The sequence below is a fragment of the Bufo bufo genome, chromosome 2 (assembly GCF_905171765.1).
Source record: "Bufo bufo chromosome 2, aBufBuf1.1, whole genome shotgun sequence".
NCBI lineage: Eukaryota > Metazoa > Chordata > Amphibia > Anura > Bufonidae > Bufo > Bufo bufo.
The window spans coordinates 177,106,437-177,132,793 of record NC_053390.1 but is presented as its reverse complement, the minus strand read 5'-3'; the positions used below and the strand labels follow the sequence as shown (position 1 = coordinate 177,132,793).

Genomic DNA, 26,357 nt, shown 5'->3' with positions numbered 1-26,357 from the left:
GCCTCATGCACACGACCGTTGTGTGCATCCGTGGCCGTTGTGCCGTTTTCCGTTTTTTTTCGCGGACCCATTGACTTTCAACGGGTCCGTGGAAAAAAAAAAAAAAGAAAAAAGAAAAAAAAAAAAAAAATAATAAAATCGGAAAAATGCACAGTTTTGCAGCCGAGACCGTGATCCGTGTATCCTGTCCGTCAAAAATATATGACCTGTCCTATTTTTTTGACGGACAACGGTTCACGGACCCATTCAAGTCAACGGGTCCGTGAAAGAACACGGATGCACACAAGATTGGCATCCGTGTCCGTGATCCGTGGCCATAAGTTAGTTTTTATACAGACGGATCCGAAGATCCGTCTGCATAAAAGCTTTTTCAGAGCTGAGTTTTCACTTCGTGAAAACTCAGAACCGACAGTATATTCTAAGGCTACTTTCACACTTGCGTTAGGAGCGGATCCGTCTGGTATCTGCACAGACGGATCCGCTCCTATAATGCAAACGCTTGCATCCGTTCAGAACGGATCCGTTTGCATAACCATGAACAAAAAAAAAAAAAAAAAAATAATTTTTTTTATTTTTATTTTTGTTCATGATAATGCAAACGGATCCGTTTTGACTTTACATTGAAAGTCAATGGGGGACGGATCCGTTTAAAAATTGAGCCATACTGTGTCATCTTCAAACGGATCCGTCCCCATTGACTTCCATTATAAGTCTGGACGGATCCGTGGTCTGAGCGGAGCGGAGGCTGAGCGCTGGCAGGCGGATGCATTCTCAGTGGATCCGCCTCCATTGAGAATGAATCAGGGCTGGACGGCTGCGTTCGGGACCGCTCGTGAGCCCCTTCAAACGGAGCTCACGAGCGGACACCTGAACGCAGGTGTGAAAGTAGCCTAACACAGAGGCGTTCCCATGGTGATGGGGACGCTTCAGATTAGAATATACTAAAAGAACTGTGTACATGACTGCCCCCTGCTGCCTGGCAGGTGCTGCCAGGCAGCAGCAGGGGGGCAGCGCCCCCCCGAAGTTAACACATTGGTGGCCAGTGCGACCGCCCCCCCCCCCTCCCTCCCCTGTAGTTAACTCATTGGTGGCCAGTGGGCCCTCTCCCCTCCCTCCCCCTCCTAATTAAAATCTCCCCCCTATCATTGGTGGCAGCGGAGAATACCGATCGGAGTCCCAGTTTAATCGCTGGGGCTCCGATCAGTAATTTTGGCAACCAGGACGCTACTGCAGTCCCGGTTGCCATGGTTACTTAGCAATTTGTAGAACCATTATACTTACCTGCGAGCTGCGATGTCTGCGTCCGGCCGGTAGCTCCTCCTACTGGTAAGTGACATCCCACTGGCCACCAATGAGTTAACTACAGGGGAGGGAGGGGGGGGCGGTCGCACTGGCCACCAATGTGTTAACTTCGGGGGGGCGCTGCCCCCCTGCTGCTGCCTGGCAGCACCTGCCAGGCAGCAGGGGGCAGTCATGTACACCGTTCTTTTAGTATATTCTAACCTGAAGCGTCCCCATCACCATGGGAACGCCTCTGTTAGAATATACTGTCGGATTTGAGTTTCACGATGTAACTCAAATCCGACGGTATATTCTAACAGATGCATTCCCATGGTGATGGGGATGCTTAAAGTTAAAATATACCATCGGATTGGAGAAAACTCCGATCCAATGGTATATTAACTCCTGACTTTACATTGAAAGTCAATGGGGGATGGATCAGTTTGAAATTGCACCATATTGTGTCAACGTCAAACGGATCCGTCCCCATTGACTTCCATTGTAATTCAGGACGGATCCGTTTGGCTCCGCACGGCCAGGCGGACACCAAAATAACTTTTTTTTCATGTCCGTGGATCCTCCAAAAATCAAGTAAGACCCACGGACGAAAAAACGGTCACGGATCCCGGAAAAACGGAACCCCGTTTTGCAGACCGCAAAAAAATACGGTCGTGTGCATGAGGCCTAAGGGTCCATTCACACGTCCGTGTGTGTTTTGCGGATCCACGGATCCGTGGATCTGCAAAACACGGACATCAGCGATGTGCGTTCCGTATTTTGCGGACCGCACATCACCGGCATTCTCATAGAAAATGCCTTTTCTTGTCCGCAATTGTGTACAAGAATAGGACATGTTCTATTTTTTTCGGGATCGGAATTGCGGACCCGGAAGTGCGGATCCGCAATTCCGGATTCGGGCAGCACATCGTGCTGCCCCATAGAAATGAATGGGTCTGCAATTCCGTTCCGCAAAATGCGGAACGAAATTGCGGACGTGTGAATGGACCCCAAGTCTGAGTTCTGGCAATAAACAGTCTTTGGCTTTTTTTCTTTATGGTTTATACTTTTATGTATGGGGATAATACATACCATGAAAGTCATTTACCCTCCATTTTTAAGTGACTACAGTAGAGCGAACCTGAACTGCTCCAATACACAAGTACATTAGATTCAAAACCTTCAATTCCTATTTCCCATATTTCAGAGAAGTCAACTAATACACTTGTCACCAGGATTGAAGTGACTGATTAGACCAGCCATGTCCAACCTACAGCTCTCCAGCTGTTGCAAAACTACAACTCCCAGCATGCCCAGAGAGCCTACAGCAGAGCATGGTGAGAATTGTAGTTTTATAAAAAGCTGGAGAGCCGCAGGTTGAGCATACCTAGATCTCTAGATGCTGCCACCCCTCGCTATAAAGAGTTAAAGCAGTCCTCCACCCTATAGCTCACTGTGATCTCAGCCAGCCTGAAGGAGGAAGGGGAGGGCAGTAGCATGCATTATAGGAGAGGGGGGGGAAATGAATATATTTTCTTTTTGCAACATACTTGTAGTGACCCACAGAACACCATAAAAATAAATCTCAAAAATATTGCATATTTTCCACCTTCTCCCTAAAAATTAATCAAAGTTATTTAACCACTTCCCATCCGGGCCACTTGCCCCCTTACTGACCAGGCCTAATTTTGTAAATCTGACATCTCACTTCATGTGGTAATAACTTTGGAACGCTTTTACTTATCCAAAACATTCAGAGAATGTTTTCTCGTGACACATTGTACTTCATGCTAGCCATAAATTTGAGTCAATATATTTCACCTTTATGAAAAAAATCCCAAATTCAAAGATTTTGAAAAATTCGCAATTTTCTAAAATTTCAATTTCTCTGCTTTTTAAAACAAAGTGATACCTCAAAATATTTATTACTTAACATTCACCATATGTCTACTTTATGTTGCAATCATTTTGGAAATGTCATTTTATTTTTTGGGGACGTTAGAAGGCTTAGAAGCAATTCTTAATTTTTAAGAAAATTGCCAAAACCCACTTTTTAAGGACCAGTTCAGGTCTGAAGTCACTTTGTGGGGCCTACATAGTGGATACCCCCATAAATGACCCCATTGTAGAAACTACACCCCTTAAGTTACTTAAAACCGCTTTTACAAACTTTATTAACCCTTTAGGCGTTCCTCAAGAATTAAAGGAAAATGGAGATCAAATTTTTAAATTTCACTTTTTTTGGCAGATTCCATTTTAACCCAATTTTTTCTTTAACACATCGATGGTTAACAGCCAAACAAAATAATATTTATTACCCAGATTCTGCGGTTTACAGAAACACCCCACATGTGGTCATAAACTGCTGTATGGGCACACGGCAGGGCGCAAAAGAAAAGGAGCGCCACATGGTTTTTAGATGCCATGTCCCATTTGAAGCCCCCCTGATGCACCCTTACCCGTAGAAATTTCCAAGAAGTGACCCCATTTTGAAAACTAGGGGATAAGGTGCCAGTTTTATTGGTACTATTTTTGGGTTCATATGATTTTTTGATCATTCATTATAACACTTTATGGGGCGAGGTGACAAAAAAAATAGGTTTTAGCACAGTTTTTACTTATTTATTTTTACAGCGTTCACCTGAGGGATTCGGTCAAGTGACATTTTTATAGAGCAAATCGTTACGGATGTGGCAATACCTAATATGTATACTTTTTTTTTTATTTATTTCACTTTAACACAATAGCATTTTTGAAACCCAAAAAAATTATGTTTTAATGTGTCCATGTTCTGAGAGCTATAGTTTTTTTTTTTTTTTTTTAGCGATTTTCTTATGTAGGGGCTATTTTTTTTATTAGTAGCATTTTGTGGGACATACGCCTTTTTCATCACTTGGTGTTGCACTTGTTGTGACGTAAGGTGCCAAAAATGGCTTTTGACAGTTTTTTTTAATGGTGTTTATCGGACTGGGTCGATCATGTGATATATTTATAGAGCCGACCGTCACGGACGCGGCAATACCAAATGTGTCTTATTTTTTCTATTTGTAAATTTTTTTAATTTTTTTTATTCCTTACATGGGGATTTTTGTACATGTGAAACCTTTATTTTACACTTTGCGTCCCCCATAATGTCATACAAGACCTCTGGGGGGACATTTATTTCCCTTTTTCTTTTTTTCACTGTTGATTTCTTTTGTAACTGAGGCTGACATAGTAGCCCATTACAGAAGAAATGCACCCCCAGAGGCTGTACAGCCTCAGTGTAGGGCTGATCGAGGTCTCTGAAAGACCTCACACAGCTCCTGCACATGACCGCCGGGCCGGAACAAGAAGCCCATAGCGCTTCCTGCTCTGTATGCACAGAGCTCTGTGTATACAGCGGTCTAGAAGGCAGGGGCACCTGGGCACTGTCCCTGCCTTCTCTAAGGGTTGCCCTGCTGTCACCGACAGCAGGCAACCCGATCAGCAGCTGCACGATTAGCGTGCATCTGCGATCTCTGAAAGGACGTTTTAAAACGTCCATTAGGAGATAGACAACCACCTAGCGGACGTTTATATTCAATGAGCGGACGGGAGGTGGTTAATACACTATTATCCATAAAAATATTAAATTAAAACTTGTTACAAAATTTAAGGTCTCAAACATGTAAATTGAAGCAGAACAAAAAAAAAAACAAAAAAAAAAAACACATTGCTGGAGTACAAAAAGTACAATGAAAAAGTATCATTTTTCGCCCTATAAGACGCACCTAGGTTTTTGAGGAGGAAAAATCAGAAAAAAAAATTATTTTGAACCAAAAGGTGTGCTTTTGGTGGGATCTGAACTTATGGGGGGGAGTCTGTGGGCAACACCGTTATGGGGGGGGTCTGTGGGCAACACCGTTATTGGGGGGGTCTGTGGGCAACACCGTTATGGGGGGGGTCTGTGGGCAACACCGTTATGGGGGGGGTCTGTGGGCAACACCGTTATGGGGGGGGGTCTGTGGGCAACACCGTTATGGGGGGGGGGGTCTGTGGGCAACACCGTTATGGGGGGGGGGGGTCTGTGGGCAACACCGTTATGGGGGGGTGTCTGTGGGCAACACCGTTATGGGGGGGGTCTGTGGGCAACACCGTTATGGGGGGGGTCTGTGGGCAACACCGTTATGGGGGGGGTCTGTGGGCAACACCGTTATGGGGGGGGTCTGTGGGCAACACCGTTATGGGGGGGGTCTGTGGGCAACACCGTTATGGGGGGGGTCTGTGGGCAACACCGTTATGGGGGGGGTCTGTGGGCAACACCGTTATGGGGGGGTCTGTGGGCAACACAGTTATGGGGGGGTCTGTGGGCAACAGTTATGGGGGGGTCTGTGGGCAACACAGTTATGGGGGGGGTCTGTGGGCAACACAGTTATGGGGGGGTCTGTGGGCAACACAGTTATGGGGGGGTCTGTGGGCAACACAGTTATGGGGGGGTCTGTGGGCAACACAGTTATGGGGGGGTCTGTGGGCAACACAGTTATGGGGGGGTCTGTGGGCAACACAGTTATGGGGGGGTCTGTGGGCAACACAGTTATGGGGGGGTCTGTGGGCAACACAGTTATGGGGGGGTCTGTGGGCAACACAGTTATGGGGGGGTCTGTGGGCAACACAGTTATGGGGGGGTCTGTGGGCAACACAGTTATGGGGGGGTCTGTGGGCAACACAGTTATGGGGGGGTCTGTGGGCAACACAGTTATGGGGGGGTCTGTGGGCAACACAGTTATGGGGGGGTCTGTGGGCAACACAGTTATGGGGGGGGTCTGTGGGCAACAGTTATGGGGGGGTCTGTGGGCAACAGTTATGGGGGGGTCTGTGGGCAACACAGTTATGGGGGGGTCTGTGGGCAACACAGTTATGGGGGGGTCTGTGGGCAACACAGTTATGGGGGGTCTGTGGGCAACACAGTTATGGGGGGTCTGTGGGCAACACAGTTATGGGGGGGTCTGTGGGCAACAGTTATGGGGGGGGTCTGTGGGCAACAGTTATGGGGGGGGGGTCTGTGGGCAACACAGTTATGGGGGGGGTCTGGATGGCTCTTATTTGTGTCTCTGGATGGCACTGTTATTGGTATCTGTGGATGACACATATATAGCATAACAGTGTCCCTGTAGTGTGAATGACCCCCAATACAGGGGGTGGGGGTCGCATCCAGTTTTATAATGACAGCGGGGCCCGTGCAGTGACTATTCTACTACCCTGGCCCCGCTCACTGTATATAAATCGTATCTGTAATTGTAGGCATTGTTAATGTATAAAAATTCTGGGTAATCAGCACCTGTATTATGGTATTTGCAAGCTCTCGGTAGCAGAGGAGGGAGGAGGGGCGCTGGCAGCGCGAGTCACCATGTCATGCTCCCACGCCACCTGCTTCATTCATAAAGTGGGCGGCGCAAGCGCGTGACGTAGTGACTCACGCTGCCAGTGCCCGTCCTCCCGGCCTGCCTCCTCCCTCATCTCTGCTACCGAGCGCTTGTAAGTACCATAATACAGGCGCTGATTACCCAGAATTTTTATACATTAACAATGCCTACAATTACAAATACGATTATATACAGTGAGCGGCGCCCGTGTAGTAGAATACAGTCACTGCACGGGCCCCACTGTCATTATAAAACCAGATGCCGGCCCCCAGCCCCTCCTCCCTCTCAGCTGATACACCCGCCGCGCAGCGTAGCGCATCATTGAAAATCCGGCAAAATGCAGCATTCACCCCATAAGACACACTGCTATTTCCCCCACACACACACTTTTGGGGGGAAAAAGTTAGTCTTATAGGGCAAAATATACGGTAACATTTTAATGTGGCTGTTGGAGTTGAGGGGCTTAACTACTGCAATGTGGTAGAAACAGCCTCATAATATTAATGTTCTTCCTCGTAAAGTTTCTATCCATGTCGAAGGAGGGCAATGCTTGACTGAAAGGACTTTAAATAGTCTACCAAGCATGTTTTGTTAAAATGATAGCATTTTAACAATCTAAATCTGAGACAGACACTGAACAAATGACTGAAAATACAAGTTAAACATGCAGATCATCTAACTATGAACTATACAGACTGCGAGGTCAATAGCATCATCTTTTCATTTCATTACAAAAACTAGTTCTGCCGCAAAACATCTGAAATCAATAGTTAAAACATCCATATTTTATGTGGCACGGAGCCAGCAGACAGCAAGCCAGTGATGAAAAGAAGAACAGTTGAGGATACTGAATCAAAAATAAACACTAGACATTAAACATGAAGAAACAACCAAAGCAAATGAAGACATCCATTTTCAAAGCCTTTTAGCATTGTTTGGGCAAAACTGAACAGCTAATAAAATGAAAAGCAATGTTTTTTTGTTTTTTTTTATCCCAAAACCAATTAGAAGAAACCTAAAAGGCTACCTTATTTTTTACTGTTTAAGTCGTACTACCCGCCCCCCCCCCCCCCCCCCTCAAAAGTGAGGAGGAAATATCAGTGCATCTTATAAAGAGAATACTAATGAGTGCTTCCATTATGGACGTGCTCATTAGTATAGTAGGATTGGGGAGCAGCGAAAGTAACACTGGTATTATTCATCACTCCAGGGTCTTCCCCAGGCACCATGCTATGCCCCATCATACAGTATAAGGAAGTACTGTGCACTATTACCTGACGCTGTGCCCTATCATACAGTATAAGGAAGTACTGTGCACTATTACCTGATGCTGTGCCCCATCATACAGTACAAGGAAGTACTGTGCACTGTTACCTGATGCTGTGCCCCATCATACAGTATAAGGAAGTACTGTGCACTATTACCTGATGCTGTGCCCCATCATACGGTATAAGTACATACTGTGCACGGTTACCTGATGCTGTGCCCCATCATACGGTATAAGTACATACTGTGCACGGTTACCTGATGCTGTGCCCCACCATACAGTATAAGGAAGTACTGTGCACGGTTACCTGATGCTGTGCCCCATCATACAGTATAAGGAAGTACTGTGCATGGTTACCTGATGCTGTGCCCTGACACAGTACAATTACGTACTGTGCACTATTACCTGATGCTGTGCCCCATCATATGGTATAAGTACATACTGTGCACGGTTACCTGATGCTGTGCCCCATCATACAGTATAAGTACATACTGTGCACGGTTACCTGATGCTGTGCCCCATCATAGAGTATAAGTACATACTGTGCACGGTTACCTGATACTGTGCCCCATCATACAGTATAAGGAAGTACTGTGCACTATTACCTGATGCTGTGCCCTATCATACAGTATAAGGAAGTACTGTGCACTATTACCTGATGCTGTGCCCCATCATACAGTATAAGGAAGTGCTGTGCACGGTTACCTGATGCTGTGCCCCATCATACAGTATAAGGAAGTGCTGTGCATGGTTACCTGATGCTGTGCCCTGACACACAGTACAATTACGTACTGTGCACTATTACCTGATGCTGTGCCCCATCATATGGTATAAGTACATACTGTGCACGGTTACCTGATGCTGTGCCCCATCATACAGTATAAGTACATACTGTGCACGGTTACCTGATGCTGTGCCCCATCATACAGTACAAGTACATACTGTGCACGGTTACCTGATGCTGTGCCCCATCATACAGTATAAGGAAGTACTGTGCACTATTACCTGATGCTGTGCCCTATCATACAGTCTAAGGAAGTACTGTGCACTGTTACTTGATGCTGTGCCCCATCATACAGTATAAGGAAGTACTGTGCACGGTTACCTGATGCTGCGCCATGACATCACAGTACAAGTACATACTGTGCACTGTTACCCGATGCTGTGCGACGTCATGTCACAGTGCAGTGCGGTTAGATCTCCTGAGTGACAGACTAATCTACAGCAGGAGAGGTAGGTTTTAGAGATGAGCGAATCAAAGCTGACAAAGTGGAATTAGTGAGGAATTTAAGGAAAAACTCAATTCGCACCGAATGCGAATTTCCTCACGCTTCCTAAAATGGCTGCTGCACGTGTGAGGACATTGAGAAAGGAAGTCTGGGAAGGCTGGATCAACCATACTGACATGCATGCAGCCAATCAGCAGCCAGCCAGTCCTATGATGTCACAGCCCTATAAATACAGCAGCAGTCTTAGATTCTGCCATTCACCAGCGTACTTAGTGCAGGGAGAGATGTGTCTGCAGGTGCTAGGGACAGTGATAGAAAAATCTATCTACAAAAAAAATAAAAATGCAGGAAAAGATTATTCAAGGTGTAGGGAAAGTATAGGGAGGCATTATTCCACTGCATTTATGCAGAACAGGGTTCAGTAGGGGAGGTTACAGCCTGGGTAATAGGAACAATCCTATTACACCTTGCTGCACTGACTGGCCACCCAAATTGCCATTATACAGCTCTAATTCCAGCAAACCGTTCTGATTAGGGTGCAAGTGCTGTTTGATACAGCCATTAAATTGAGAAATCATGCCACATTTTAACAGTCAAACATAACACAGGCCTATATATAAAAAAAAGGGCAATGCCATGTCTGGCTGTTCTGCTCATCAAGCGTGACATCTCAAGGTAATGTCAGGGTTTGGAGAACTGTCATCGGGGCACTGTGGTTTTACTTAAAGGTGATTTCCTGGGGAGAAGATTTGTGTTAAAAATAGACAGAATGGGCAAAACAAAAAAGAAGCATTAATCACCCATCACTAATCCATACTGCCGATCGGTGCTGATGTCCATGCTGTTCTCCAGTTCCTGGTTCAGCAGAGGAAATGGCTGAGCAGGACCAGGAAATGGATAGCAGTGAGGACAGCGGCAGCGTGTCAGCTAGGGCGAGTAATTCTATGTTATTTTTAAAGGGATTTCCCAGGAGTTCAATACTAATTACCTATCCTCAGGACAGATCATCACCAAGATATCACTGGGGGTCCAACTCCTGGCACCCCTGTTGATAAGCTGATAAAAGGAGGCCATAGCCCTCACCAGAGAACCATTGCCTCCACACAGCCCACTATGCACAGCGCCATATATTGTATAGTGGCTGTTCTTGGTATTGCAGCTCAGGTCTACTTACTGGAATGGGACTGAGCTGCACCTAGACAACGTCACCAAGGAATGTGATATCACTATCCTAGGTGCTCACTGGAGCACTGCAGCCCCTAAGGCGCTTTGCAGACGAGCGTGTCCGGATAAGGTCCAGATGCGTTGCGGCAAACCCGCGCGAGTAAGTATCCAATTGCAGTCAGTTTTGACTGCGATTGCGTTCCGATGTTCAGTTTTTATAGCGCAGATGCAATGCGTTTTGCACGCGCGTGATAAAAAATTGACTGTGGTACTTAGAACCCGAACTTCTTCACTGAAGTTCGGCTTAGGTGTGAAAATGGCATTCTTAATACAGAATGCTTACTAAAAATGTGGCTTTAGGGGGGTTAAAAAAAAAAAATCAAATCAACAACTCACCTCATCCTGTTCACACAGCCAGCATCTTCTTTCAGGACCTGCCAAAGTACCTTTGATTATGTAATCACGGGGGCCTAAACTGATTGGTGGGTTGCCAAACCCCCACCCATCTAATACAGATTATCTCTCCTGAGGATAGATTATCAATATCCAACTCCAAGAAAACCCTTGAACCCACTTGTACATTTTAAAATAAATCCCCACCCCCCTTTAACATTATAATTAGAGTAGAGCGAAGCATCTAAGTGGAATTCAGTCCGAATTTTAGGAAAAATTTGATTAAACAAAGCCAAATATCCTTGCGTTTCGTGGTAACTAATCATTTTTCCTTAAATGACGGCTGGGGTGGTCTTAGACAAAACTGGAAAATAATATATATTTTTTTAAATACCTCAACCTATGACTCACCTCATCCACTTGCAGTCTACTACTCAGATTACTAAAAGACCTGCGCATGTGGTCACGCACAGCGCAGGTCTTTCAATCGAGAGGAGTAGACTGCCTCTGCGCAAGCAAGTGGATGAGGCGAGTGATTTTTTTATGTTTAAACCCATAAGGCCATATTGCACTAGCATATTACCATTTTTAATGGCAGTTAGATGGGTGAACCTCTGTCTGAATTGTTTGAACATAGCAATTCGTAATGAATCGAAATTCTTGTCAAACATCGGCGAAGCTGACAAATCGAATTCTTCAAAACTTCTCATCTCCAATTATGTTTGATTTGTGAAACTTTGAAGTTGCTGTTAGTTTAGTTTGCAAAACACAACATTTTCTATTCTATATAGTTTATTCAAAATTAAGGTTAAATATGAACTCCTATTCGCTACTTTAAGGAAGATAAAAACTCCGACAGCGCAACAATCTCTGATCAGTTTCCCTTCACAGATTCTATAGACCTACATCACAAAAAGTTCCCATACAATAACTTCCTTATTATTGTTTTAAGGTAGAACTTCATTTAAAGCTGACTTGCAAAGATACAGAAAATTGGCAAACCGCAGGAAGACTTCTCCTGTGGAGCTGAAATAAATTAAGTCGACCAATAATGAAAACCTGCTAATTCAGTGGCACTTGATAAACTGCGCAGTCTGTCTAACTGCATGCAGAGCGACCGCAACATTTTTCTATTATACATAGTCATATTTGTATGCCGTTCTTCCGTGCCCAGTCCTTTGGTCAAGATGCTGAATGGAAGTATTGTACAATTAATATCTCAAAGCTAGACTCTTACCTGAAGTCGGAATAGGTTTGTACACTTCCAGATACTGTTCTCCATGAAGCATCTAGGTATAAAACAGAATAAAGAAGTTGCATACTGATCAGGTTTAGGTGATTAAGACAGATCGTTTTTGGGTTTAATACCCGTTAGAGCATAAAAAGTATTTTAAGTGTCTTGAAGCCCCAGTAAACATTGATAGAAGAGCTATAATGCCAGTCTCAAAGTCGTTTGACATCCAAAATAAAAGGTTATGCTAATTTAGTACTGAAGAACTCTAATGTAATATTTGTAGTATTGCTCCATTGGGAGGAGACTCTATACTATTCTGTAAGACCAGCTAAACTGCTCAGATGGCAAGTACAATGAGATTTCTGGCCCCTTGGTAGAGCTTAGATTCCCTTCTCCCTCTCTATCGTGTAGTCAGCCCATCCCTAGGTGTCTTCCCTACATCAGCAAATACCGCAGTGCAGACAATTAAGGAACCATGCACAGAACCTGACACCACAAAGTCTACAGCAGAGGAACGGGAATACATAAAGAAATATCCAGGATGGAAACGTCCGATCCTTGCTCTGGAAGGTACGATGCCGTCAGCACCTTGCTATTCTGGCTTAGTGAAAATCATTCCTTATAATACTGGCCGATAGCCATCAAATTAATATTTGCCTGAAAAGCACAGATGCATATAATCACATCAGGGAGAACATAGGAAACTTTAGGGCTCATGCTCACAACCAGATGCGTTTTGTGGTCCACAAACCACAGATCCAGGTCATGTGAATGCCACCATTTTATTTTTCCCTTCTATAGAAAAATCCTACTCTTGTCCACCAAATGGACAAGTATAGGACATTTTCTAATTTTTTTCTTTTGCGGGAGTGTGGCATGGACATACGGCTGAAGGCACCACACTGCTATTTGCACTTTCTGTAGCTTCATTCATATAACTGGGTCTGCATCTAATCTGCAAAAAAATGCGGATTGGATGCTGCAATGTGCATAAGTCCTTATTTAAAAAAGGTAAATATCCGGGTACATTGACTGACAATTGAGAAAATTATCGAGAACTGTTCCTATGAACGCTAGTTACCCACCCTGTTTAAAAGGGGTCACCAATCAACTTATGAACAAGCAAATGCTCGTTTCTGGATAACAGATGGTCCTGTGTAAACAGATCTCCTGGCCAGCAATAAATCTCTATAGGGACAAGCAATCGCTCAGCGCCAAACGGATGACTGCCGCATGTAAATGCAGCTTCCCCTATGCCGATGAGGAATCAGTTATCGAGAGCATTTGGTTTGTCGCCGATAACTTCCTGTAAAATTGGCTGGCGAGAAAGGACCTCTGTCAGGAGACCATGATCGAGCAGTTATCAGGAACTAGCGATGTAGATCTCAGCTCTGCTCAATACTTAGCCAATGATCATGACCAATTCATTTCCAATCACTGCCTAAAGGAACCTTAAAAGGAGTCTGGTAGTTATATTAGTGAAATTTAAGGGATAGACTCCGGAATGAGCTCGTAACAGGCAAAATACATCCAACTAAAGATTGATCTGTCAAAAGAAACATGTAAGCCCAGAACAATTTTTCTGATGTCTGAAAGATACGCAGAAGTTGCAGAGAAAGGCCATGATGAAACAACTTGTATTTAAAACTATTATAAGTTATATCCAGGGGCGTAGCTATAGGGGGTGCAGAGGTAGCAGTCTCTACCGGGCCCAGGAGCCCAAAGACCCTTGTGCCACATAAGACATCGGTATTATAGAAAGTGTATGCAAGTTACACCTCTGGCTGGACAGAAGGGGTTAGGTTAAGAATTTGGTATGGAGGAGGGGGGGTGCAGGATGGAGGAGGGGGGGTGCATCTTTCTCTCAAGGGAACGAATGTCCACGGTGAACAGTTCCAAGTATTTGCTAAGAAGCATTTAAACTAGGAAAGGGGGGCAAAAGAGTGATAATCCAGCAGTCCGACTGCCCCCCGGAACAATGCCAGAAGAGGCCAGTAGCACAAAGGTTAAGAAATGACAAGCTCAGAGTCTTGTCTACAAATGCTCGCAGTCTAGGGAATAAGATCAATGAGCTTGAGGCTATAATGGCATCTGAGAATATAGATGTAGTGGCTGTTACTGAGACGTGGTTCAAGGGGAGTAATGACTGGGATATATCAATACCAGGGTTCTCTCTATACAGGAAAGACAGAAAGCAAGAAGGGGGGGGAGGGGTGGCCGTGTATATGTATATGTATATATATATATATATATATATATATATATATATATATATATATATATATATATATATATATATATATATATATATATATATATATATATATATATATATACACACACACACACATACACACACACACACACACATATATACACACATATATACACCACCTACCCAAGTCAAAGAATTAGATGATCTACTAATTGAGGAAATAGCTAAAATGACATTGAAGGGGGAAGTTATCATTATGGGAGACTTCAATCTTCCAGATGTAAACTGGAAAGCCAAAATAGCTAGTTCTGCCAAGAGTACAGATATTCTAAATTCCCTACTGGGATTATCTCTACAGCAAGTAGTGGAGGAGCCAACCCGGAAGGAGGCCATTTTAGATTTAGTATTCACAAAAGGGAATTTGGTATCTGATATTACTGTAGGGGAAAGCTTGTGATCTAGTGATCACCAGTCAGTGTGGTTTACTATAAGTACAGAGACTGAGTCACACCACACAAAAGTTTTAGATTTTAGAAAAACTGACTTTTCTAAAATTAGATTAGTGGTATACGAGTCCCTATCAGACTGGAACAGTTTTCATTGTAGTCCAGGAGAAATGGGACTACTTAAAAGTGGCACTATTGAAGGCAACAGAAGATTGCATTAGGCTTGTCAGTAAAAGCAAAAAAAAGGAAGAGACCACTGTGGTACTCAGCAGAAGAAGTGGCCAAAATCATTAAAAACAAAAAGATAGCATTTAGGAATTATAAAAAAAAAAAAAAACACGAGGATGACAGACAAATTTATAAGATTAGGCAGAGAGAGGCCAAACAAGTTATAAGAGCTTCTAAAGCACAGGCAGAAGAGAAATTAGCTCAGTCAGGGAAAAAAGGCGATAAGGCATTCTTCAGATACATAAATGAAAAAAGGAAACTAAAACAAGGAATTACCAAATTAAAAACTAAAGAAGGAAGGTATATGGAAGAAGATAAAGAACTAGCTGACTGCCTGAATGAATACTTCTGTTCAGTTTTTACAAAGGAAAATGAAGGAGAAGGACCTCAGTTGGGAAAGAAGACTAATCAATCTTTTGACACATGTGTCTTTACAGAGGAAGAGGTTCTAAGTCAACTGTCTAAAATTAATACAAATAAGTCACAGGGGCCTGATGGGATACACCCAAAGCTATTAAAAGAGCTCAGCGGTGAACTAGCAAAACCATTAACAGATTTATTTAACCAATCACTGGCAACAGGAGTCGTCCCAGAAGATTGGAAATTAGCAAATGTTGTGCCCATTCACAAGAAAGGTAGTAGGGAGGAATCGGGCAACTATAGGCCAGTAAGCCTGACCTCAATAGTGGGGAAATTAATGGAAACCATACTTAAGGAGAGGATTGTGGACCATCTAAAATCCCATGGATTGAAAGATTAAAAACAGCATGGGTTTACTTCAGAGAGATCATGTCAAACTAATCTTATTGATTTTTTTGATTGGGTAACTAAAATAATAGATGGAGGAGGTGCAGTAGACATCGCTTATCTAGACTTTAGTAAGGCTTTTGATACTGTCCCACATAGAAGGCTTATCAATAAAGTGCAGTCATTGGGCTTGGACTCCCATATTGTTGAATGGATTAGGCAGTGACTGAGGGACAGGCAACAGAGGGTTGTAGTCAATGGAGTATATTCAGACCAAGGTCTTGTTACCAGTGGGGTACCTCAGGGATCTGTTCTGGGACCCATATTGTTTAATATCTTTATCAGCGAAATTGCAGAAGGCCTCAATGTTAAGGTGTGTCTTTTTGCTGATGACACAAAGATTTGTAACAGGGTTGATGTTCCTGGAGGAATACACCAAATGGAATAGGACTTAGGAAAACTAGAGGAATGGTCAAAAATCTGGCAACTAAAATTTAATGTTGATAAGTGCGAGATAATGCACCTGGGACGTAAAAACCCAAGAGCAGAATATAAAATCTGTGATACAGTCCTAACCTCAGTATCTGAGGAAAGGGATTTAGGGATCATTATTTCAGAAGACTTAAAAGGTAGGCAGACAATGTCACAGAGCAGCAGGAAATGCTAGCAGAATGCTTGGGTGTATAGCAAGAGGAATTACCAGTAGAAAGAGGGAGGTGCTCATGCCGCTCTACAGAGCACTAGTGAGACCTCATTTGGAGTATTGTGCTCAGTACTGGAGACCATATCTCCAGAAGAATATTGATACTTTGGAGAGAGTTCAGAGAAGAGCTACTAAACTGGTACATGGATTGCAGGATAAAACTTACCAGGAAAGATTAAAGGACCTTAACATGTATAGCTTGGAAGAAAGACGAGACAGAGGGGATATGATAGAAACTTTTAAATACATAAAGGGAATCAACAAGGTCAAAGAGGAAAGAATATTTAAAAGAAGAAAAACTGCTACAAGAGGACATAGTTTTAAATTAGAGGGGCAAAGGTTTAAAAGTAATATCAGGAAGTATTCATTTACTGAGAGTAGTGGATGCATGGAATAGCCTTCCTGCAGAAGTGGCAGCTGCAAATACAGTGGAGGAGTTTAAGCATGCATGGGATAGGCATAAGGCCATCCTTCATATAAGATAAAGCCAGGGGCTATTCATAGTATTCAGTATATTGGGCAGACTAGATGGGCCAAATGGTTCTTATCTGCCGACACATTCTATGTTTCTATGTTAAACACCTGATAGTGTCCCGTTTGAGATTAAAAGGGTTATCTGGTATATTATAAAAAAAAAATAATAATAATATAAAAAAATTCAAGAATAGCACCTCCCCATATCACATCCGGCCAATTAAATGTTCCCAATAATGACCTGGTCATCAGAAGAAGGGAAGCTGCATGTACATGCAGAAGTCATCTCTTCTGTACAGATGAATGATGGCTACAGTAATCACTGCCCCCCCATACAGTTTGTTACTAGCCAGCAGATCCCCATTTAGACAGTGATTTGCTGTCAAGAAACTATTTTGGGAGCACGTCGAAAGATACAACTGAGGAGTGTTCGCTCTTTCATCAAGTGATTAGTGGTACCTTTATACAGAGCTTGTCCTTGGGAATTCAGTAACAAATTTCCAAATCGGTCCAACGCTTTGGAATTGAAAATAAAACGCAACTTTTTTACATGAATAAAAAATAAAAATAAATCCATGGTGTCCTCAGGGGGACGCGTTCCACGCTTCAAGTTCCTAGGAATGTTAATTCCCAAAAATTGCCCTTATAGTCTATCCGTTTAAAAAAGACCTTTAGGCTAGAGAACCCTCCCAATTTTGTTTCCTTTCAGTCTTTGTTTCTAGTATGATAAGTAAATGCAAAGAGGGAACTCAATCCATTGGCATTCCCAAAGTTATAACCCAATTAATATGACAAGGCAATTGTACAGTGATTATAAAGCCTTTAGGTAACATTTCTATGAACTACTGAATGAATCATTTCTGGGGTAAACTAAAAAACAAAAAAAACGGAAACCATGGTCAAACATGAGAAATTTCAGGGCACAAATCCACCAGTTGTGTTAAGATGTCACCACTTCAAACAATGAGCTATAGACTATATTGTCCCTGCAACCCTTGTTAAAAGGAACCCATCAGCAGGAAATTGACCGGTAATCCAGGTACAATGTATTGTAGGACTAGCTCAGCTGAATGTTAAGTGCACCAGGGGCAGACCCAAGCCACTCAGTGCTCCTCCTGCTTTCTCTACCAGCCCCTCCCTCGCATTGATTCAAAAGGCCAGGCTAAATGACTATGCAGGAACCTGGTCCTACCAATCAAAAAAGGAGAGGGAGGGGCTGGTATAGGAAATAGAAGGAGCAAATGTCCAGAGTGACTTGAGCCCACCCTCGGTGCACTTAGCTGCCGCTCAATGCTCATTTGTATATAGCTTAAAAGTATTTATCTAGATTGAAGCAATGGATTGCTAAATTAAAGGAATCATTACATTCAGCTGAGCTAGCCAAATTCACCAAATCGAAATCCAAGGTACAGTAGCTTCATGACTAACAATGTATGTTGCATCAAATCTCACGACTTACCTGTGTAAGATCAATATGAAGGCCTGGAACTGAAGAAAGTGCTCCGCCCAAAATGGCAGCCTGAGCAGGAATGACTCCGAAAGTTGGTAAACAGCTATAGTCTTCACTCCTTTCATAAAGGAACTTCAGGTGATCTGGATCCTTGGTGGACATGCCTACCCCAAGAGCATATAGAATAGGATGTATACTGCTGTACTGGTACTTGGCTGTAGGTAGCTTCTTCCCAACTGCCTGAGCCTACAAGCAACAAGAACAGAACACGTGAAAAATCTAAAACCTGTCACCATGAAAACACAATGAAGCATGTTCTAGAGCAGGAGGAGCTGAGCAGATTGCTGTATAGTTTGGATGGCTAAAATTGTAAACAATTAACTTTATTTAAAATCTATGCTCATTGTGATTTTAGCAGTCATTTAGGTGGTCTTATCAGTGATCGGCAGCATTCCCTGAACGACTCTGCATGCAGAGATATCCAGCCATCAAGGATTGGGACCATCCACATGGTTCGTGCACAAAGCTGAAATTTAAATTAAATTACATGTTTTGCTGAATTATTTCCAATAAAACTATAAAATAAAAACCAATCTGCTCAGCTTCTCCTGCTCTAGACCAGGATGTCTGCAGAATGCACTGCATAATGGTGGTTTACTTCTAGTGGTTTTCCAATCTTTAAATGACTAAACTGTGTGATAAGTGACTAATGTACCGCCTGTAGCTTAGATGCTTCTAAGGCTAGAATCACATCTGTGTCAGGGGCTGTCAGATGCCTCCATTGGAGATTCTGTCAGCAGCTTAGGCAGGGTGCTGAACCTCCTTAAAGAGGCCAGTCCTGTATGGAGTCTTTATGGAAGTACTCTATGGTATGAAGACTTATAGCAATGCTCCATGGGAAACGGAATATGCAAAGAGGCATCTAAAAATCCCTAGGAGTAAAGATCTGAATTTCCAACAAGCTTGGATCCATAGAAAGAAACAAAGCTATTTTTTGTGGTAAAATGCTGGACACCATGCGAGAAACCAAACAAACCCCGTTCTAGTCCCCGTAATGGGGTCCATCAGGCAATAATTTTTTATTTTTATGATCCTTTAACCCTGTCGTACACATACAGCGCTGGTAGACGTCACTTAAGGACCAGCGCTGTACATGTATGACAGGCTGATTGGGATGGTGCAGGAGCCGCGCCCATCCGATCAGCGGCAAGGACCCGGCGGTCAGTGACAACCGGACCCCTGCTGCATAAGCTGACATCGTTGAAGAGCATAGATTTGTATGCGCAGGGGGTATAAGCTGACTGCGGCATGCAGAGGGTACAGGTGCCCTCCGCATCTCCATCGGGTCCCTGTGCTGCAGTGGTGGGGAGCAGATGGCAGAGAAGGCAAGCCCGATGCCTTCCTTAGGCTGGGTCTCACAGGCAGGCTATCACCATATAAGCTGACATGCAATGTATTACAATACAGGATGTATTGTAATACATTGCAAAGGGGATCAGACCCTAGAAGTTGAAGCTAAAACATTTTTTTATCACCTTACAAAGTGCAACACCAAGCGATCAAAGAGGCATTTCTCTCCACCTCCCCCCCCCCCCCAATTTAGTACCAGTCATCTCATCCCACAAAAAAAAAAAAAAAAAAAAGCTCTCAGAATATGGAGACAATAAAACATAAGTCGCCCAAAAAAAAAACAAAAAAAACCTATGTCTTTCAGAATATGGAGACACCAAAAAAAACATTTTCAAAATACTTCATTATGTAAAACTGAAACCCCAAAAAAAGTTATTGTATGGGGGTCTCTATAACAACCTGCTCTATAGAAAGAGCACATTATCTAACCTGTCAGATAAACACTAAAAAAACAAAGTGCCAAAAACAGCTATTTTTTGTTACCTTGCCTCACAAAAAATGTAAGAGCAACCAAAAATCATATGTACCCTAAAATAGTACCAACAATGCTGCCCCCTGATCCCATAGTTTCCAAAAGGTGGTCACTTTTTTGGAGTTTCTACTAGAGGTGCATCTGGGAAGGGGGGGGGGGGGGGGGGGTCTTCAAAACGTGACAAGGCAACCTAAAATTATCCCAGTGAAATCTACGATCCCAAAACCATACCACAGCAGTTTACGACCACTTATGGGGTGTTTCTGTAAACTACAGAATCAGGGCAATAAATATTGGTTTGGCTGTTAACCTTTGCTTTATTACTGGAAAGTGAAATTCTGAAATGTAATCTACATTTTCCTTTCATTCTTGTGGGTTAACCAAGTTAGTAAAATCAGTTTTGTATAGCTTGAGGGGTGAAGTTTCTAAAGTGGGGCCATTTATGGGTGGTTTCTAATTTTTAAGCCCCACAGTGACTTCAGACCTGAACGGGTCCTTAAAAATTGGGTTTTGGAAATTTTAAGATTTGCTTCTATACTTCTAAGCCTTCTAACATCACAAAAAAAGAAAAAGGTAATTTACAAAATGATCCAAACATGAACTAGACATATGGGAAATGTAAAGTAATAACTATTTTAGGAGTTATCACTATTAGTTTTAAAAGCAGAGGAATTGAAATTTGCAAACTTTTCAAAATTTTTGGTAAATTTGGTATTTATAAATAAAAATGAAATATTTTGACTCAAATTTTTCACTGTCATGAAGTACAATGTAACGAGAAAACAAGCATTAAAGTTATCACCATATAAAGTGACATGTCAGATTTGCCAAAAATTTCCTGGTCCTTAGATTAAAAATGGCAGGGTCCTGAAGGGGTTAAGGGAACAAAAAAAGCAAATGAGAGACTTGAATCTAGCCAAAGTTAGTCTCAAAGAGTCACAGCCACACCCCTGGTGTTTATCTTAGGCTACTTTCACACCTGCGTTAGGTGCGGATCCGTCTGGTATCTGCACAGACGGATCCGCACCTATAATGCAAACGCTTAGATCCGTTCAGAACGTGGTAATGCAAACGGATCCGTTTTGACTTTACATTGAAAGTCAATGGGGGACGGATCCGTTTGAAAATTGAGCCATATTGTGTCAACTTCAAACGGATCCGTCCCCATTGACTTACATTGTAAGTCTGAACGGATCCGTTTGCCTCCGCACGGCCAGGCGGACACCCGAACGCTGCAAGCTGCGTTCAGGGGTCCGCCTGCTGAGCGGAGCGGAGGACAAACGGAGCCAAACTGATGCATTCTGAGCGGATCCTTATCCATTCAGAATGCATTAGGGCTGGACGGATCCGTTCGGGGCCGCTTGTGAGAGCCTTCAAACGGAACTCACAAGCGGAGCCCCGAACGCTAGTGTGAAAGTAGCCTTATACTTATGCGAGGTTCCTACAGAGACCTTAAAAATCTTGTCCACTTCTCAGACTGCTATCTCAACTGGTCACCAACTATCCTCTCTCCCTGTCTTTAGAGGCGGCATATTTCAGATGCTGGGCAGCAGACTGTCCACTGTCAGTAGCAGAGCAGCGTTGTCTGTGAAGAGGGGAGCAATCACAGCAGTACTAAAAGGGGTTTTCAGAGTTTAAGGCCACATGCACACGGCCGTTCCGTGCATTGGCAACATCCGTGCAGCGGGCCGGGCCCATTCAACTTAATGGGTCTGGGGTCAGTCCGCACTGCAAAAAATTATGACATGTCATGTTTCTTTCCGTTGTTCCGCACCGCAAATAAATACCACGGAAGCACTCCGTAGTAGTTCCGGTGTTCAATTCCGCATGTCCGGAATTGTGGACCCATTCAAGTGAATGGGTCCGCATCTGTGATGCATGGTGCACACAGCCGGCGGCCGTGGATTGTCAACCCGCAATATGGCCACGGCTGCCCAACGGCCGTGTGCATGAGGCCTTTTACCGATTTACCAATGCCTTGGATAGTTTATCAGTATCTAATCTGTGAGGTCCAACACCCAGGACTCCACCGATCAGCTGTTTGAATAGACAGTACAGCCCCGGCCTTCTTCGCTCACCAAGCACTGTACACTGTATAGCGGCTGGGCTTGGTATCGCAGCTAAGCCCCATTCAATTCAGTGGGGATGAGCTGCAACTAGGCCATGTGACATGGCCTGGGTTAAGCTGCAGCACTATTGCAAGTGCCGATGCCTTCTGAAATATAAGATCAGGTCATCAATATAAGAGCCTCTGAAAACCCCTTTAATACATTGAATAAAAGGTGCATGCATGCAGACTGGAGAGAAGAATGATGGAAACTAGTTGGTTTTTACATTAGTAACCTCACAGCAAGCCCTAGCAGCATGGAAACTACTGTGCTGCACTGCGCTATGCAAGATAATAAAAATGAAAAACACACACTTCGCTATAGTGGCATCACCTGGTAAACATCCAGCATGTCTGGTGAACAGCGCCATATTATACTTCTATATATTATCTCAACTACAAGTGCAGAACTTTTTTCTGGACAGCGCCAAACAAAACATTGACCCTCAAAGCTGGTCATCCCCTGAGTGACACTAAACAGCTTCATACAACACAGGTCATTGTCTATAGCACGCTGCATGTTCCTTTTATGCCCCGCACAGTCTTCAGTGACCTGTCAGCTACAGCAAGTTCTCCACAACCCATTGAAGGGTTCAGACACAAGTTCATGACAGAACAACGAACGTGACGAGCCTGTTCTGCAGCGCAGCGGATGGTCATGGAAACATTGGAGGAGGGTGCTGTGTAACAAAGACAAGCAGCAAGCATTAAGCTGAAATGGGACAGCAGGATGGTGGAGTATATCACCAGAATGAGAGACATTAGAAACAGATGTCCGCAGTGACAGATTTTAAAGGGCTGAACATTTCTTCTTTCCTGAAAAGTAATACAACTTAAGTAGGAGGCATTTCATTTATATAGACACTCAGCACCGGATCTGCTGTAATGCTTGTCTGAAATACCCATGTATTTCTTGCAGACAGGTCCAGCTGAGATTTTGTAATAATTCTTATTTATACCCTTCCGAGGATTTTGTATTTCAACGCTAGGTGTACAGAAAAGACTATATAGACTCTGCACAACATCACGTCCATACAGCTTACCAATGTAGAAATAACTAAACTGAATTTACACATTTATTTGCATTTTGCCGATAAGGACTGCCAAGATGGAGGAGAAAGCAGTCTGCTCAGTATTCTTTCCAGTGGCAGACTGATGAAGCCCATTCAGGGAAAGGCTAGAACAGCGGTATGTACTGGTAGCAGTGAGCAAAATAATTAAGCAAATCTTCTTCCAGGATACGCATACTGGGACGGGAAATTGCTTGGAGGTTGTGAGTCACCTTTATTTAGACAAAAGGATGTCTGAATGAGTTCTTTGCATGTTCGACAGCAAAAACCTCCAGGGACAGAATGGACCTTTATCTAGAGGCCATTCTATCAGTGAACAGGAAAGAAAAACAGGAAAAATAATTAACAATTCTCTTTCTGAAGCTGAACCTGCGGAGTCTGCTCTGCAGCCTTCACAGCACGCTTCTCTTAAACTGAATCATGTATTCAGTTATGTTACATATGTGTATATTTTATCCATCACATGTTTAACAAGAGGCCTGAAGCATATGTCACTTTTCATTGTATTCGGTAGAAATCATAAAGGCAGGGGAACCATATTGGAATGCCACGAGACAGCAGTTCTGCCTGTGACTAGAATGCATAAAGCCATATACAAATGCAGAATTTTACAGAGTAAACTAAAAGCTATAGAACTGAATTTTAGGATCCAGTTAAACCATTCCAAGATCCAACTAACTTTTGTTTAGCATCTTCTGACATACATGGAAAAGGAAAATGGTGGTTGACATAAAAGTTCTGAGCGCAAAAACTCATGGCCTTTTACAGATATGAATTACCAAGGCTCTGGAGAATATAAAACAGCGGCTAATGAATTTAAAAATATCTTCTAATGCAGAAGATAGGTGAAATTACCCTCTATGGAGTATTGATAGATCTGACTGAAATATGATGGGGGGTTTCCAGAATTACTATGGTTATCAGGTGTGCTCATGTAGTCGCTTGCCTCATGTACATCTTCCCTATGCTTTCTCTTCTTCAGTTGGACTATCCTGACCCATTTTCACCATGTAAACAAATTTTTCTAGTTTCTTTTCATTCTGTAAGAAACACTTCCTGTTGCTGTATCCAACCAAACCCATGATGCACTTTCTCTGCCAAATCTCCAGCACCGCCCCCTAGGAACGCACAGCTAGTTCATAGCTCCTCCCACCCAGTTACATAGATACTCCGACATTACAGACACACCCATGAACACATCATAGGAAATAACTACCGTATTCTTCGCCCCATAAGATGCACTTTACCCCCCAAAAAGTGCGTCTTATGGGGCGAATGATTCCATTTTACAAGGCAGCCTGCGATGTATGAGCGGGGAGAGAGGAGGGGCTGGAGTCCGGATCTTGCGGCAGGGCCCGGTGCAGTCACTGTACTTTTACACCGGGCCCCGCCGCTCACCGAAGTATTTCTAGACGGTAATCCTTAACCGGTTATTAAGTTTAACGAACTCTGCACTCTCCCCTGTATCCGTACAACACTTACTAAAAAGCTTCCATAGCAGGCAGAGCGGACGGCAGCAGTAACGTCACTCACTGACGCGAGATACAGCGGAACAGGGGAGAGCGCAGCTTTAGTTAAACTTAAAAATAGGTTAATGATTACGATCTAGAAATACTTCGGTGAGCAGAGGGGGGCCATCCACAAATCCCCCATAACAGTGCCATCCACAAATCCCCCATAACAGTGTCAAAACCCACCAAAAGCACACCTTTTGGTTAAAAAGGTTTCTTATTTTCCTCCTCAAAAACCTAGGTGCGTCTTATGGGCTGGTGCGTCTTATAGGGCAAAAAATACGGTAGCTCCATGGACATGGCCAGAATGGAAGATATGAGCAATAAAAAGGTAAAATAAGTACATTACAATATTATAGCTACCTTCAGAAATGATTTTAAAAAGGATGTTTATGCAAACTGGAAAACCCCTTTAAAGTCAAATCGGATAATCCCTTCAAACTACCTAGTACAAACCCCTTGATGCAGATCCTCAGAGAATCCAGATTATGCTGCTCACGCAACCGCCAAGACCACATTTCCCTGGAGGAAGTAGCGCAACAGAGGACTCATTTAATGCAACGAGTAGTCACAAATTCCAATGTTACACTAAGCCTACCTTTCTAGATAACGAAGTAAAAGTGGGGGTGGTAACCCCTACAAAGCATTCATTTGGAGACTATGAAAAACTACTTTGATGACCAAACTCACCGGGTCAATAGAAGAAGTCCGCTGGCTTGTGGGATTCATAGAAATGCCTTCCTCAGAGTCAACAGATGACAGGACTGCATACAGAGAGCCGGTGGACTCTAAATCAGGATAAGAAAAAAAAACTGCATTTATTCATGTAGAACACAATGTGAATGTGATTGCAACTGTAATATGACTTGTGATACTACTGTACCATTAGTAAGCCCCCTGCCAACCACTTAAAATGACGCTGTGGAGAGAACCTCCTTCAATAAATTATTTAATCAATTTACCATGGGAGAGCTACAATAATGGGATCTAGAAAGTTCTCCTGAATCAAGCGGGTTTTATACTCGAACACTACCCTAATTTTAGGTAGAACTAAAATACACATAATTTCAATGTTTGTCCAATGCATGTGTCAACATTATAGTTAAGTCAATGACCGTGAAATTATCAAGACACTGGCATAAAGACTACTGCAAGGGAATTACTAATTAAGAATACTTATGTGGCAGTGATGACATACAATGACCCATTGATGAAAATCAAGGACTAGATGTGCACCCCTGAGGACTTCAATTGCCTACAGTATACATAGGTGCCTAACACATTTGTACAGGTGTAGCAGTTCTAAATATGAGTGATATCACTTCAAAACATTGTAACAGAAAAACCATTGAAAAAGTCAATAAAAAATGCCCTGCCACTGTTTACTTTCTTATAGACTTCCCAGCATGGGCGATTCATGGCGGTAATCATTTTCCCGATCCCCACGGCTGGGTTGCAGCTCCATCGCTGTCCAGCTGGATCTGCAGGCCCAGAGTCTCCCTACGTCAACAGCTGGGTTGACGCTGGTCACAAGACCGCTGCAATGGCTCAGGTCATTCATCAGTGTGCTTTCCG

General features: G+C 43.3%; 1 protein-coding gene across 1 annotated transcript in view; it reads right to left on the bottom strand.

Moving 5' to 3' along the window:
* Window positions 1-26,357, bottom strand: part of HSD17B4 (hydroxysteroid 17-beta dehydrogenase 4) — a 289,335-nt gene that overhangs the window by 146,852 nt on the left and 116,126 nt on the right. The window contains exons 12-14 of the mRNA XM_040421676.1: window positions 25,473-25,570; window positions 18,222-18,458; window positions 11,953-12,004 (exon numbers count right to left, since the gene is read on the bottom strand). Coding sequence (XP_040277610.1) covers window positions 11,953-12,004; window positions 18,222-18,458; window positions 25,473-25,570 — 387 coding nt within the window. The remainder of the gene's footprint in view (window positions 1-11,952; window positions 12,005-18,221; window positions 18,459-25,472; window positions 25,571-26,357) is intronic.